Source organism: Gekko japonicus, unplaced genomic scaffold (genome assembly GCF_001447785.1).
Source record: "Gekko japonicus isolate JY-2015 unplaced genomic scaffold, Gekko_japonicus_V1.1 scaffold1051, whole genome shotgun sequence".
Taxonomy (NCBI): Eukaryota; Metazoa; Chordata; class Lepidosauria; order Squamata; family Gekkonidae; genus Gekko; species Gekko japonicus.
In genome coordinates, this window is record NW_015160868.1 from 347,640 (window position 1) to 363,880 (window position 16,241).

Sequence of the window (16,241 nt, forward strand, 5' to 3'; positions counted from 1 at the left end):
ACTTTATTATCTGTTTAGGTTTTTAAATTGTATATTATGGTTTTAAATTGTATTATAGTACTCGATGTTTTATGAGCAAGCTTTTGCTATGTAAGCCGCCCTGAGCCCTACGGGGGAGCTGAGTAGTTTGAGCACTTTATTATCTGTTTAGGTTTTTAAATTGTATATTATGGTTTTAAATTGTATTATAGTACTCGATGTTTTATGAGCAAGCTTTTGCTATGTAAGCCGCCCTGAGCCCTACGGGGGAGGGCGGGATATAAATTTAACAAATAAATAAATAAATAAATAAATAAATAAATAAATAAATTATGGTATCAAGATCTCAGATATTAAGATCCTGATAATTGCAATGCTTCTCAGCATGCACAGTGGAATTCGCTGTATGGCATACTGTGATCCACACTTTTCCATGTCCTCTGTAGATTCTTTTCTATTGGACATGGTTCTTTTGGGCAGATGTCTCGTTGATGAAGTTTGTGCGTTGACTGTAGATACATGTGTATTTCACGTGAATCGCAGAATACGGAAAAAACATTTGCGCTGTGCTTGCACGTAGTGCACTGTGGAGTTATTTTGTAGCTGCAACAGATTATCCAAATTGTTGCGTGGATGATAGTTTGATGGTAAAGGATGAAATCTGGCCAGTTGCATGCAACTGCCCAATTCCACCACGATCATTCCCAGCGCTTGTACACAGCAACTAGTTGTTAAGGGTTTCCTTCTGAAGCAGTTGCATATTTGTTCCAGCAAGTTTGGGTGTGTGTGTGTGTCATGTTATCTTTAGTGCACAGTTCTTCCACTATCAAAGCTTTTTGCGACTTATCCACATTTGGTACTTATTAAGTAAACGGAAGGACAGAGGGCCTCCGGAGTTTGGGTGTCTGTATGTTTGCTGTGGAAGGGGACTGATGCAGGTGCCCGCAACTGAGGCCAAAACCACAGAGTTTATCTCTCGATAATGCTTGCTAGAGTTGGGTGTGAGTGGTTCATTACTGCTGTCCGTGTAAATTGATTACATATTGTGATACCTCCAAAAGGGAAAAAGAGTATATTGTGACACCTTAGCTGGGGGGAAATTTAGCCTAGGAGATTCTGGGAACTCCTGTATGCGGTTCGTGTTTGCGGACCTCGACGTGAAGCCACATTCCTCGTTGTGACTTATGGCCTATGCTTCCTGAAAACTGCACTATAAGACACAGGTAGTTTGAGTTAGTGCTTTCAGGGCTCTTTTTGTAGCAGGAGCTCCTTTGCATATTAGGCCACACACCCTGAATGTAGCCAATCCTCCAAGAGCTTACAGAGCTCTTCTTACAGGGGCTACTGTAAGCTCTTGGAGGATTGGCTACATCAGGGGTGTGTGGCCTAATATGCAAAGGAGCTCCTGCTACAAAAAGAGCCCTGCACGGTGCTTATTATTTTGTTGTACTCTCTGAAGTGTTCTGTTGCTGGATTTTATTATCTATCTATCCATCCATCCATCCATCCATCCATCCTTGGATTTATATCCTGCCCTACCCCGAAGGCTCAGGGCGGCTGACAAGGGCACAATGTATTTTTTTTTGTATTTTTCTCTTTTGATCATTGGTTTAAATAAATACTTTCTTTTAAAACCTGAGTTGACTCATGTGTGCTCAAGCCTCCTGTTAACCCACAAGAAAGCCTCGCTGTCTTGACAAACCCTTTCTGTTTAATTAATTTCCTCTGCTTGGGTCAATCACGCCTGTGTGTTCTCAGCTGTAAAAGGGGCATTTTGGATGGGCTTGAGAGGGTACCCTGGGCCTTCTCAAGGGACCGAAGCCCAGGGTGGTGGCAGTGGAAGGCGGAGACCCCCTGGGGTCATGACCAATGTTCCCTCTAAGCTGCGGGGTCTTGTGAGCAAAAATTCTACTTTGTGTGCTACTGGCATTGACGTTGTGAGCGATTGATTTGGCTGCTGCATAAAGTAGTTTGCTCCGGAGCCATCCCTTCCTGAGCTAAGACAAAAATCTGTGAGCTGGAGGCTAAAAAACTGTGAGCTAGCTCACACAAACTCAGCTTAGAGGGAACACTGGTCATGACGGGGGCAAAATTGACAACTGCCCATATATCTGACTTCTCTGTTGTGGCCCTTCCACAAACTATACGAAACTGGGTTATTCAAGAGGGCTTTTCTGCACAGGTCATAGGGCTGCACTGTACAAAATGATCCACAAACTTACTTGGAGAAACGATCGGGGGACTGTGGTCTGTACTGCTGTGTACAACTTACTGTAAGTAGGATCCTACTATGTCATTTTTGCACTGCTTCATCATGTGTCACATTAATACTTATGCCACGCTTCAGTCATACTGTTCAGATTTCTGGTTGATTCCAGACTTCAATGAAAAAAGAAAAAAGAACAGTGACAATTTAGCGCTTGGTACTACATTCATAAATCATAATATACAATAACAGAAAATAAGTAATATATATAGTGAATGTAGACGGTGGTCTCCGGAAGGGTGTGCTGTTTCGACAATGATCTTCTTCTGAACAAGGATGTGCACATAAACTGTCTTTCAACAATTCATTTATCTTGGTGACGTATTGAAAACATACTGTTGATTCACTTCATCATAAAGCTATGCTTAAGCCCATTGAAGAACATAGCTGTAAGCATAGCTTTATGATGAAGTGAATCAACAGTATGTTTTCAATACGTCATCAAGAGAAATGAATTGTTGAAAGACAGTTTATGTACACATCCTTGTTCAGAAGAAGATCATTGTCGAAACGGCACACCATTCCGGAGACCACCGTCTACATTCACTATATATATATTACTTATTTTCTGTTATTGTATATTATGATTTATGAATATAGTACCAAGCGCTAAATTGTCACAGTTCTTTTTTCTTTTTTCATTGGTCTTATTACTGTGCCCATTCTTGTAATGATTCCAGACTTCTACAGTCCTGACGCACTGTCGAGGGAATGGCCCACGTTGCTGATTGTACTGAGGCACTCTGTGTAATCCGTCTTGAGTGTCTGGGAGAAAGGCGGGCTATAAATGATGTAACTAACTAACTAAACACATAACTAAATAGTCTGGATCCAACCCACAGACCGGGACTGCTTTGTCCAAGCCAGCCCAAGTACCAAAGTAGATATTCACGTCTAAGGAAGGTTAAGACTCATCTGCTTATCCCAGTTAATGGAATGTAAAAACAGATAGTCATTGGCCACAGTTAACTGAACGAGAAAGCCCAATTTAACGGGTCTTGCACAGCTCATTTGCAACTTTGCCTAGATTCCGACAACACTACGTGAACGGAACATTCTGGCCATGGAAGGGGTGGGTGCGGGAGAAATACAGAAGAGGCATACAGATTTCTTATCTCGGCTCTTGCGTCATCAAGGAGGCTTTGTCCGTATCTGGGGGGCAAGGCTTGGGGAGATTTCAGAGATCTGACATCCACATCCTGCAATCGCATGCCTAAAAGGGGAGGGGAAACAGAGGAGGGTATTACTGATGTTGTGTTGATTTAAATGTAAGTGAAGACAAGTAGGTAAAACAGTCCGGTTATGGCAATCGCATAGACCAAGCATTGCATAGCTCTATGGGATGCTGGTACGTGGGCACTCCAGAGTCTAAATAAGAGGGCACAGGGTAGAATAGGCTCTCCTACCAAAGTTAAGGTCTTGTATTCTCGCCAGGGGTCATTTGGGGGGGGACGCGGGGGGACGCCATCCCCCTGGGTGAGGTGCGGGAGGGCGGGGCCTGGAGCTCCCTGCTGTTGCCCGCTGGAGGTCGCCGCCGGCCGTGGGGAGGACACACTTCTGGTGATGTCAGGGGGTGTGGCATATGCTAATGAGTTATGCTAATGAGTCCCCCTAGCTCTTTTTCTACGAAATGACCCCTGATCTCGCAGACAAATTCTGGGGGGAAAGGATTACAGGAACCCTCTGCCCCTTTCAGATGGTAACAGCCAAAGATAGTGCTTGCATAGGGCTACGAAGTTCTTCCGCATGAGACCAGCAAGAAGACAGGATACCTCCGTAGGCTGAGCCCAGAGGTACATGCATGTTGACCACAGTTCCCTTCCCAGTACTTTCAGCAGTGAGTGGGCTTTTCCCTTCACCAATGAAAAACACATCTGCAGGCTAAAGCAGACTCCCAGAGGCTTAGCTCCCCTTGCCCCAATCCAACTGATCCTTTCTCATCCCAGATAAGAAAAGCCCACTGGCAAAATGGAAAGTTTGCACACAGAAGGTCCCAGAATGGGACATGTATGGGTTTCATTGGCAGGAGCCAAGGACAGGGAACATCCAGGGAACTGAAGAGCCTTGCTCCAAGCCTTGCTCGTCATCCCCGGATGCTAAGATTTCTCTTGATGTTTTCAAGCTTTGCTCTGAAGCATGAGACTTAATTTGTGTGTGTTCATTTTAAATGGAAACTGAGGATCTTAGGAAGTTAAATTGTGCACAGAGCGCTAGAGTAGGGATGGGTGCAAATTGGGGAAATGTGGTTCGGGTTCGTGGCATCCCCAGTTCGGGAGCCACGAACCGTCATGAACTTTTAGAGGCCAAACGAACTGGTTCGGTTCATGAGGTGTATGACATGGTAGAGACACCAAACTTGCAGGGGATCTCCAGTAGACTCTCATATACCTGCCCTCCAAGTCTGGTGAGGATTGGATTTATGGGGTCTGAGTTACGCCCTCCCCCCAAGAAGATGCCCCCAGGAAAGTACTTTCTGGGGAAATGACAGGCACCGGTTCAGGAGGTTCAGGAGTGTATAGAATGGATCTTGTGCAAGCTAGAACCATCAAACTTGCAGGGGACCAGTGTTTCCTCTAAGCTGAGTAAGTGTGAGCTGGCTCACAGTTTTTAAGCCTCTGGCTCACACACATTTTTGTCTTAGCTCAGGAAGGTTGGCTCCAGAGCAAACTAATTTATGCAGCAGCCAAATCCCTCACTCACAACTTTACTGCCAGGAGCTCACAAAGTAGGATTTTTGCCCACAAGACCCCACAGCTTAGAGGGGGCATTGCAGGGGACCTCCCCATGATGCTCCTCTAGATGCCTTTCAAGTTATGTGCAGATTGGACTTGGGGAGGTCTGTTATGGCCCCCCAAAGAAGATGCCCCCAGGGAATTGCTTTTGGGGAAAATGTCAGGAACAGGTTCAAAAGCGTATAGAATGGACCCCCTGCAAGCTGCACACACCAAATGCAGAGGGGACCTCACCCTGCATTTGAAGTTTGGTAAACATTTTGACTGAGCAGAGACAGTCTGTCTGGAAATGGATCCATTCACAAACCACCACGAATCACTTGGAAGTTCATGGCAAATTCGTGCCAGCTCACTTGCCACGAACTTCACGAACCAGCCAAAAGCCACCACAAACTTTAGTTTGTGAGCCAGTTCGTGCCCATCTGTATACTAGACTTCGAATATCTAGTAATATAAATGGTAACAGCCCAAGACAACTAGTATACCGGAAAATAGGCTGACACTCAGCGCTTAGAATGAAATGAAATACAATTTCTCCACTGTATTTGACAATGTTATTTATAATAGCTAATAACACATCCACACTGTTACATATTCTGTCTTTCATATGCACACCCAAAATACAGAAAAAAGTGGGTTCAAAAGTACAGGGAAAAAGTGGGTTGACGAAACTCCCCAGAGTTGATTTTCGTTTCGTTCACAACTTCATCCGAACATGCTGAAGCACCGTGGTAGTCTCTCTTGAAAATCTACTATTCATAGTGTCTTCACATGATATTCCATGCCATGATTTCAAATACGAGAATGTATCCTCATCCATTTTACTGGAGAATCTTATCCCGGGCATACAAACAGATCGATTTGCCTTCTTCGAATATCTAGCAGTACGGCCAACATGGCATGCTGAATGAGATTCTCTATGACAAGGGTCCCCCAGGAGCATCATGGTGCCCACCAACATCTTGCACCTACCAAGTGCTTTTAAAAAGTGGGTGGGGCCAGGTGAGCTCCCGCTCAGTAGGGCTTCTGATTGCCCACTGGAGACCTGATTGACTGTGCAGATTAAAATGACATTTCAGCGACAGCTGCCAGTACAAGTGTTGGTTTTATTCTCTCTCTGACTTCTCTTTCCCATTGCAGTTTTAAAACTTACTCCCCTTGCTCTGTGCTTGTGGGATGGGCTCTGCCTCCCGTGGAGGCCATCTGGGGGCTCACCTCAAACACTGGCCGTTTTGTGGTTGTGCACCAGCGTCAGAACCCCAAAGGTGCCCACAGACTTAAGAAGGTTGGGGACTCCTGCTTAGCTTCTGACAGGGGTCGTTTCGTAGAAAAAGAGCTAGGGGGACTCATTAGCAAAACTCATTAGCATATGCCACACCCCCTGACATCACCGGAAGTGTGTCCTCCCCACAGCCGGCGGCGACCTCCAGCGGGCACCAGCAGGGAGCTCCAGGCCCCGCCCTTCCGCACCTCACCCGGGGGGATGGCGTCCCCCCGCGTCCCCCCCCCAAATGACCCCTGGCTTCTGAGATCTGACAAGATCAGACCAGCCTGGGCCATCCAGGTCAGGGCTTTCAGATTTTAGTGGTGGAGATTTTAACAAGCTTTGACTGACTCATTCATATATGATGGAAAGAGCCGTCAAGTCGCACCTGACTTATGGCAACCCTGTAGGGTTTCTACAGCAAGAGAGGTCTTAGAGGTGGTTGGCCATTTCCTGCCTCTGTGTGGTGACCCTGAACTTCCTTTTTTTTTAATTCAATTTTTTAAATTATTTTTGTCATACAAAACAACAAGATATAACGATTTGACTAATGTCATGAAAATATAGTGCAATGATTATCTACATAATAACTGTGGAATCAGCATATTCCATAACAGAATTATACCTTTTATCGGTTTCTATATCACAGGAGTATCACCTATTTCAAAAATACCGTTAGTTTTTAAGGTGGTTATCAGTGTTCCCTCTAAGCTGAGTTAGTGTGAGCTAGCTCACAGTTTTTCAGCCTCCGGCTCACACATTTTTGTCTTAGCTTAGGAAGGAGGGCTCCAGAGCAAACTAATGTATGCGGCAGCCAAATCGCTCGCTCACAACTTTAATGCCAGCAGCTCACAAAGTAGCATTTTTGCTCACAAGACTCCACCGCTTAGAGGGAGCGTTGGTGGTCATTTTTGGGGATGATTTCACCTCCTGCAAGGTATTGGACCACTGGGAACCAAGCTGCTTGAAATTTTTTTTTTGCATTCTCTTGTGTTTGTTGACGAGCCATTTCCCCATAGGTAAAGTGTTCCCATCATTTGTTTTGCCAGTCAGATATGCTTGGGACCCTGGACTTCCTTGGGGGTCGCCCATCCAGGTACTAATCAGGGCCGACCCTGTCTCGTTTCCGAGATCTAATGCTATTGGGCTAGCCTGGGTCATCCAGGTTTACGGCAAACATTTTTTTAAAAAATAGAAATCAGCAGTACCTCCCGCCTCCCTTACCCAGGGATGCCCGGCAGCTCACCAATCTCTTTGATGACCCAGTACAAACGGGCTCTCCAGGGGTCGTTTTGTAGAAAAAGAGCTAGGGGAACTCATTAGCATAACTCATTAGCATATGCCACCCCCCCTGGCATCACCGGAAGTGTGTCATAAGGCCACACCCCCCGCCCCTAACGGTCCCGGCCGCCGCCAGCGGCCTTGCAGCTCCACTGCCGAGCCCCATGAGGGGCCCGGTGGTGGACCTGCAAGGCCGGCGGGAGTGCAAGGAAGCCCCGCGAAGGCCCTCCCTGGCCCCAGGCAGGCAGGGGTGGGGAGAGGCAGGGAGGAAGCAACTTACCGTCCCTCTTCTCCTGCCTCCTCCTGGCTGAATGAGGGCCGGAAGCGGGGCAGCCGGAAGCAGGGGGCGGGGCTTTGTCACGTGCCCCGCCCCCGTACCTCACCCGGGGGAACTGCGATCCCCCGCGATCCCCCCCGAAATGACCTCTGGGGCTCTCTGTCCAGAAGAACTGCAGACCTGTCTCTTAGACCTGTTTCAAAAAGGGGTGTCTCAACTGCATACCTTTTCTGACACGCTCCTGGACTCCGGTGCCCTCATTGGCCTTCCGGAGGCCGGTGTTGATGCGGGCCTGAATGTAACTGTAGGGCGCCTGCCGGTGCCCCTGCAGCTGAAGCTGCTGCTTGGTGGAAATGAGCCTGTTGCGGAGGCCGTCGTTTTGCTTCTCCAGGTCCCGCACTTTCTCCTGCAGCTGCTCGATCATTTCCTCCATCTCAACGTCCTGGCCCAGCCGCTTGGGGCCGCCCCCGATCTGATCGGCTCTTTTTTTGTCGTTAACCAGCCGGATGAGCTTGGTGGCCATTCTGGGGAGGAAAAAGAGAATATGTGAGGGTGGGGGTGGGGTGAAAAAAATACAATTAAAAAAAAAAAAGGTCAGCATAAAAAGGATTCCGTTGAAAGGAACCTAATTGCTGTGAAGACTTGAGCGCAGAACCTGAATAATAAATTTCAGGTTTTGATATAACTATTACTGCCTGTGAAGAACCCTTTGAAGATAATTGAAACCACTGGGTAGCAATCTGCTTTATAGCACTGACAAATAACAGTTTCCTAAGGCTTATCATTTAAAGTTTAGCAAAGAGGGAGGGACTGCATATTTACTCCATATGCTGCTTAAATTTGGAATGCGTGACCTTCCCGAGGAACTCGGCCTGCTGTTTTAAGTATCGTTACAGATTGGGGATGTGGTGGGGCCACGTATAAAAAAAACTGCAGTCCCATCTGAGGATTAAGCTACCCGGGCGCATGCTTACAATATGTAACACATTCCATCGATGCCGAGCTCCCAGTTTTAGCGCGAGAGCGGGAAGCACATTTCGGTTCTGAAAACGAGTAGGTGGGCAGGCACTGAGGCAGCCTCTGAATAGCGGGTGTCGCCTCGCGACGGCTTACACTCTGCAAATGATACCGAGGCGCTTAAGAGAGGGTTTAACAGTTAGCCGTGGGACATAATTGGATGCAGGAGGCATGGTTTTCATCTAGTTTTAAAAGGATACAGGCTTCCCCCCCCCCTTTCGCTTTTGGCATCTCGAGGGTTGTACCTTTGATTTCCTTGAGTTTTGATAAACATGGGGAAGCCAGAACAAAAGAGAGAGAAGGGCACGGGGAGGTGATGTAATATACAAGAACAGAAAACACTTCCAGCAACGAATTGGGACGCAAGGTTTTTTTTTTTTTAGGGGGGGAGAGTCGGAGAGGGTCTTGGCATGCAAAGAAAGAAAAGGTGGCTTTGATGGAGGAGAGAAGTTCAAGACTTTACAAAATTGGTCGCACATCTTCAGGAGCTGTGTCTAGTTTATAGGGTGTCTTTTTTGGTTTTCGTTTCCTCCAGCGGTCCAGACAGGAGACTGGAAACATAGACACACTTCATCCATTTAAAAGGGTTTCCTTTTAAATAGTTATTCTCAGAAGCTTTAAAATATATATATTAAAGGAACAGAAGTGCACATGTGGGGAGGAGGGAGGTATTCATAGCTTTGAGGTGTCACAGAACAAGGTACGTGCCTGCAAACTAGGTTCCATACAGGCAGCTAGAAATACAGAAGTCTACCCACAAAGGAACAGAGAACATAAGAAGAGCTCTGGTGGATAAGATCAGTGGTCCATCTAGTCCAGTATGCTGTCTCCAGGGGTCGTTTCGTAGAAAAAGAGCTAGGGGAACTCATTAGCATAACTCATTAGCATATGCCACACCCCCTGACATCACCGGAAGTGTGTCATAAGGCCACACACCCCGCCCTCAACGGTCCCGCCCGCCGCCGCCGGCCTTGCAGCTCCACTGCCGAGCCCCATGAGGGCCCCGGCGGTGGACCTGCAAGGCCGGCGGGAGTGCAAGGAAGCCCCACGAAGGCCCTCCCTGGCCCCAGGCAGGCAGGGGTGGGGAGAGGCAGGGAGGAAGCAACTTACCCTCCCTCTTCTCTTGCCTCCTCCTGGCTGAATGAGGGCCGGAAGCGGGGCAGCTGGAAGCAGGGGGCGGGGCTTCGTCATGTGCCCCGCCCCCCGTACCTCACCCGGGGGAACTGCGATCCCCCATGATCCCCCCGAAATGACCTCTGGCTGTCTCACACCGTGGCCCACCAGTCCCTTTGGAAGAACAACAACAAGGCACAGAAGGCCGAGGTCTACCCCAGTGTTGCCTCCTGGCACTGGGATCCAGACGTTTACCACTCTGAATGTGGAAGTTTCCTTTACAGAACAGTTCTTGTAGCACAGGGGTCCTCAACCTTTTCGGTTCTGTGGGCACCTTTGGAATTCTGACACAAGGTGATGGGTGCAACCACAAAATGGCCAAGTTGGGAGGCGGGCCACAAAACAGCCACCCTGGGTGGCAGAGCCAACCAACCAACCACACACACAAACACACAGAGGAAGGCCAAGTGGCAGGGGATGAGAGAAGTAGATTTTAAAAATACGGTGGGGAAGAGGAGCCAGAGAGAGACTCAAACCCACATTGTGGCGGCAGCTGTTTTTGAAACGTTTCAATCTGCACAGCCCCTCAGATCTTTAAGGGACGACCCAGAAGCCGTACTGGTCAGGGGTCCAGCTGGCCCCACCCACTTTCTCACAACCATTGGTGGGCGGCAGGAAAGGTGTTGGCGGGCAGCATGGCACCAACGCTCCCTCTAAGCCGTGGAGTCTTGTGAGCAAAGATTCTCCTTGGTGAGTTACTGGCATTAAAGTGGTGAGCGAGCGATTTGGCTACTGCATAGATTAGTTTGCTCAGGAGCCCTCCTTCCTGAGCTAGGACAAAAATGTGTGAGCCGGAGGCTAAAGGAATTGTGAGCAGGCTCACACTAACTCAGCTTAGAGGGAACACTGTATGGCACCCCTGGGCACCACGGTGGGGACTCCTGTTGCAGCACACGGGACAGGTTAAAGCCCAATGAAACAGAGGGAACCAGGGGTCATTTCCTGCAGGAGCGCACAGGAGCGTAGCTCCGGCAGTAAAGAGCCCAGGGGGCGGGCACATCCAACAAGCCCTACCCCCTGCTCCCAGCAGCCCTCAGTCAGGGCAAGAAGCAGCCAGGTAAGTTGCAGAGCCCCCCCCAGCCCCCCGGTCCAAAACAGTCCAGTGTCACCTTTAAGACCAAGTTTTATTCAGGTACAAGCTCTCCCTCCTTTGCGAGGACAGATCTGCACCCCCCCCCCCCAATAGCTAGCAATCCAAAACAGTCCAGTGGAGCCTGAGCGGTGGGTGTTGCCTTCTGACACACTTCCGGTGATGTCAGGGGGTGTGGCATATACAAATACGTTATGCTAATGAGTTACGCTAATGAGCTCCTGCACCTCTTTTTCTACAAAATGACCCCTGGAGAGAATGGTACAGCGTCCGAATCCTCAAGGGTGCTACTTTATAAGAAGTTAACAGAAACGCAACTCGCTCAGGAGACGTACGAGAAGAGAGAGACAGATATTGGATTCATACCCCGCCCTTCACTCAGATAGGCTTACACACTCCTTTCCCTTCCCCTCCCTACAACAGGCACCCTGTGAGGTGGGCGGGGCTGAGAGAGCTCTGACAGAAACTGCTCTTTTTCAAGGACAGCTCTTTCCAGAACTATGGCTTGCCCAAGGTCATCCAGCCAGGTGCAAGTGGAGGGGTGGGGAATCAAACCCGGTTCTCCCAGTTGAGAGTCCGCGCACTTAACCACTACACCAAACTGTGGAGGCTGTGACCTAAGATTTCCCACCCTTTACTGATTCCGCCCTGCGGTCCCCCAAATTTTAATTTGCGTTACAAGTGACGTTTCAGAAAAGGGACCTCTTGATTTTATCCTCTTGTTTACGGGCATGCTGTTTCAGCAAGAGATTCTCGTCCTGCAAGCGAAGGTGGCGGTCTTCCAGCTCCTCCCGGCTGATTCGAGACACGGCCTGCCGAGCCTTTGCATTCTGGGCCACGGGGGCCTCTGCCAAAAAAAGAGGGAGAAAGCAGCGACAAGTCACCCACAGTTCCAGGGATGCCAAACCTTCCAGGTGGGACCTGGGGATCCCCTCAGGATTACAGCTCATCTCCAGACCAATGCTCCCTCTAAGCTGTGGAGTCTTGTGAGCAAAAATTCTACTTTGTGAGCTACTGGCATGAAAGTTGTGAGCGAGCGATTTGGCTGCTGCATCAATTAGTTTGCCCTGGAGCCATCCTTCCTGAGCAAAGGCAAACATGTGTGAGCCGGAGGCTAAAAAAACTGTGAGCTAGCTCACACTAACTCAGCTTAGAGGGAACACTGCTCCAGACTAGTAAATGGATTTCCAAACAAAACCGACTTCAGCTGCCTCCAGGGGATCAAATGCTCTTAGCTTCTTTGTTTGGCTTACTTTAATACTGACAATTCCTATGTTGCTGTTCTTATGAATCTACTGTACTATTTTTACTTTGTGACCTGCCTCGAGCAGGTCTCTGGGAAGGCAGCACGTACATTTTCCAAACAAGCCCCATTCAGGAGTTTTCATATCTTTGAATACACACTGATGGTGTAATATTTTATCCAGAGGTTCCATATAACACAGAGTTTAAAGGGCTGCACAATGAAGCTAACAATAACAACAAGAACCATAAAAACAAACAAACAAACAGAAAGCCAGTAGAAGAAGATGAAGAGATTTGGTTCATACCCCGCCTTTCACTCAGAGTCTCAGAGCGGCTTACAATCTCTTTTCCCTTCCCCTCCCCACAACAGACACCCTGTGAGGGAGGTAGGGCTGAGAGAGCTCTTTCGAGAACGGCTGAGAAAACAGCTCTGAGAGAACTGTGACTGTCCCAAGGTCACACCAGCAGCTTTTCGGTGGCGGCTCCTATCTGGTGGAACGAGCTCCCGGAGGAGATCAGGGCCCTGCGGGACCTGTTACAGTTCCGCAGGGCCTGCAAGACGGAGCTCTTCCGCCAGGCTTTCGAATAGGAGCCGCCGCCGCCACCATTACCATCATAAGGGCCTGTATTGCAGCACCACCGGGGAGTGGCCAATGAACATCGGGGCGGCCACAGAAGCCTCCCTCTGGATTTAAGGGCATGTGCAATAGGGAGAGGGGATGCTAGTCACGCGGGATCCTTGGGCGTAGCCCATTGTACCAAATTGTTTTAATTGTTTTATTGTGTTTTCATCGCACTGTGTGCCATACTGTTGTAAGCCGCCCTGAGCCCACACGCGGGGAGGGCGGGGTATAAATAAAATTAAATAAATAAATAAATAAATGTGGAGGAGTGGGGAATCAAATCCAGTTCTCCCAGATGAGAGTCCGCACACTTAACCACTACACCAAACTGGAGATTACTTGGAACGCCTTCTCTGACCTGGCCTGATTAATTCCTTACCATTTGTATTTACTCATTAAAATATTTATTAAGTGCCTTTCTTTTTTGAGAGACAGTGTGGCGTGTAGTGGCCAGAATTCCAAACTGGGCTGGGGTGACCAAGGTTTAAGTCGCCACTCTGCCATGAAGTTTGCTGGGCCGTGGTCGTCGTGAGGATAGAGAGGAAGGAAGAGAGAACATTGTATGCCCCCTTGAGCTCTTGGGTGAGTAAAAACGAAATAACAAAATTTGAAAGTGTAACAAGTAACAATTGGCACAAACCTTGGAGGACTCCATTTGGAAGGCGACTGAGACCCACGTCCCTCACAGGCTGGTCCTCTGCGGTCTCATCAGCTGCAGCAGACATGGTGGAGCTGTTGGTGACAAAATGCAGATGAGACATCCTCCTGTTTCTCTTAAACGGTGAAATCAGAAGGCATTGTGAATTGCATGGGATTAAACGATGGCTGCCTAGACCCGGATGGCCCAGCCTAGCCCTGTCTCAACAGATCTTGGAAGCTAAGCAGGGTTGGCCTTGGTTAGTACTTGGATGGGAGACTACCAAAGAAATCCAAGAGGTAGGTAATGGAAAACCACCTCTTTTGCCTTGAAAACTCCACAGGTCACCATAAATTGGCTGTGACTTGTCAGCACTTTACACTTGCTTTAGGCTGGTCCTGCATTGGGCAGGGGGTTGGACTAGGTCAGTGATGGCGATCCTTTTAGAGACCGAGTGCCCAAACTGCGACCCAAAACCCACTTATTGATCACAAAGTGCCAACACGGCAATTTAACCTGAATACTGAGGTTTTACTTTAGAAAAAACAACTCATACATTAACTTAAGATGATCCAAACAAAGTAAGGAAAGCAATCCCAAATGCTTTCATTGACTTAAAATTATTTGGCAGAGAATTCGACACTTTAAATGAGGGTCTGGGCCTGGCTGGGGCAGTCTGCTGTTGTCATTTACCTGCTCTTTAAATTGTGGTCAGTGTTGGACCAGGATTAGGAAAACGCAGGTTCAAGTCTCCATGCAGTTATAACAGTGGGTTTAGTCACTGTCTTTCAACTTAATCTGTGAAGAACTACTTTAAACTCCTTGGAGAAAGAGGACTGAAAATGTAACAGATCTGGCGGGTAATTGAGTATTCATATGTATGTATATGTTGTTACCACTGGGTCACTAGAACCATTTTATGAATTAACTGAACATCTTCTAAACTATATACAAATCAGTGAGTGAGTGAGTGAGTGAGTGAGTGTGTGTGTGTGTGAGAGAGAGAGAGAGAGAGAGAGAGAGAGAGAGAGAGAGATATTTTGTAAAATGCTTTGGCCAGAATTCCTGGGAGAGATTTTATTCATGTATATTTATTTAGCTGCTACTGTCATACAGACAATGACGACTACTAGCACTTTATTATGGTTTTAAAATTGTTTTAATTGTAACTTATATTTTAATGTAACTTATCTGTTTTTATGTAAACTGCCCTGAGTTGGCTTCGGCTGGGAGGGCGAGGTAGAAATTTGAAAAATAAATAAATGTTTTTAACCAATTTATCGAATGCATTAACTAAAAGCACACTTATTTGCTGAGTTATTCCAATTTAAGCCTGTTGATTTCAATTGGCTTACTGAAGTACACAAACACACAAAGGCTGCAAAAAAATCAAGCTAATCTGTTATTTTAACACATGTATGAATATCAATGTATAAATTTATGATATATAACTGTTTACATATACAATCTATCTCTATATATAACTGTTTACATATACAATCTATATTTCTCATGTGTCTGTATGGGATAGCATAACATATTACTAAGTTCATGTGTGTATACTCTATATACACCAAAACATATACATCACCATCAATCAATGTTTATTTACGGTCCAAGACCAGTGAACAAAGAAATACATATTCATTAGGTACAAACAAATTTGCTTTCAGCTTAAAAGATATTTAGACATATAACCTTAAAATCATTAAAAGTTTAAAAAGCCACTGTATCAAAAATTATAAAATATCTACGACTGAATTAATTATGAGTTATGTGGAAGGTAGATAAGAGTTATGCTTGATCGGCTTTGTTGTGGAATTTTTCCAGATGTGCGCAGAATTTAGCTATTTGTCTAGAGATTTGCTGACTTTCCTCTATCAAAAGTCTCTCAAGATTGGCACTATCTGCATCAAGTGCTGGTCTATCTAAGGGGTGTGTGTGATAAGCTTGTCCCTGTAAGCTTGATGAAAAGGAAAGCGGAAGAACATGTGGAGCATCGATTCCACTTCTCCCATAGAACATGGGCAGCACCTGTCTTCATATGGTATCTTTCTATGTTTCCCCACTAGGGCCTTAGAGGGAATAGCCACACAACGAACCAAAGTAAAAGCTCTTCTGTAGGATGGCACATCCAGATAAGTCAGGTATTTAGCAATATTCATTAGGATGGATCCTGTCAGTTTTCCTTAGGGCTGCCAAGTCCCACCGGGGGGGGGGGGGGATTCCCCCCCCCCCCCCCCCGCGCGGGGCGGGGGTGGGGGCGGTTTCCGCCGCTGCGGAATCAGGCCCCGGGGAAACCCCACCCTGGCGTGCACGTCAGCCGGATGTGATGTGATGACGCTGGGCATGCTGGGGGCGGGGCCACAGCCAAATCGGGCCTCCAAAGCTCCACATGTTCTTCCGCTGTCCTTTTCATTAAGCTTACAGGGACAAGCTTATCACCCACCCTTAGATAGACCAGCACTTGATGCAGATAGTGCCAATCTTGAGATACTTTTGATAGAGGAAAATCAGCAAATCTCTAGACAAATAGCTAAATTCTGCACACATCTGGTAAAATTCCACAACAAAGCCGATCAAGCATAACCCTTATCTACCTTCCACATAACTCATAATTAGTTCAGTCGTAGATATTTTATCATTTTTGATACAAT

General features: G+C 47.2%; 1 protein-coding gene across 1 annotated transcript in view; it reads right to left on the reverse strand.

Moving 5' to 3' along the window:
* The window catches only part of RPGRIP1L (RPGRIP1-like), a 136,609-nt gene that overhangs the window by 119,697 nt on the left and 671 nt on the right, over nt 1–16,241 (reverse strand). Inside the window, exons 2-5 of the mRNA XM_015422281.1 lie at nt 13,588–13,679; nt 11,782–11,926; nt 8,025–8,323; nt 3,350–3,458 (exon numbers count right to left, since the gene is read on the reverse strand). Coding sequence (XP_015277767.1) covers nt 3,350–3,458; nt 8,025–8,323; nt 11,782–11,926; nt 13,588–13,672 — 638 coding nt within the window. The 5' untranslated portion in view covers nt 13,673–13,679. The remainder of the gene's footprint in view (nt 1–3,349; nt 3,459–8,024; nt 8,324–11,781; nt 11,927–13,587; nt 13,680–16,241) is intronic.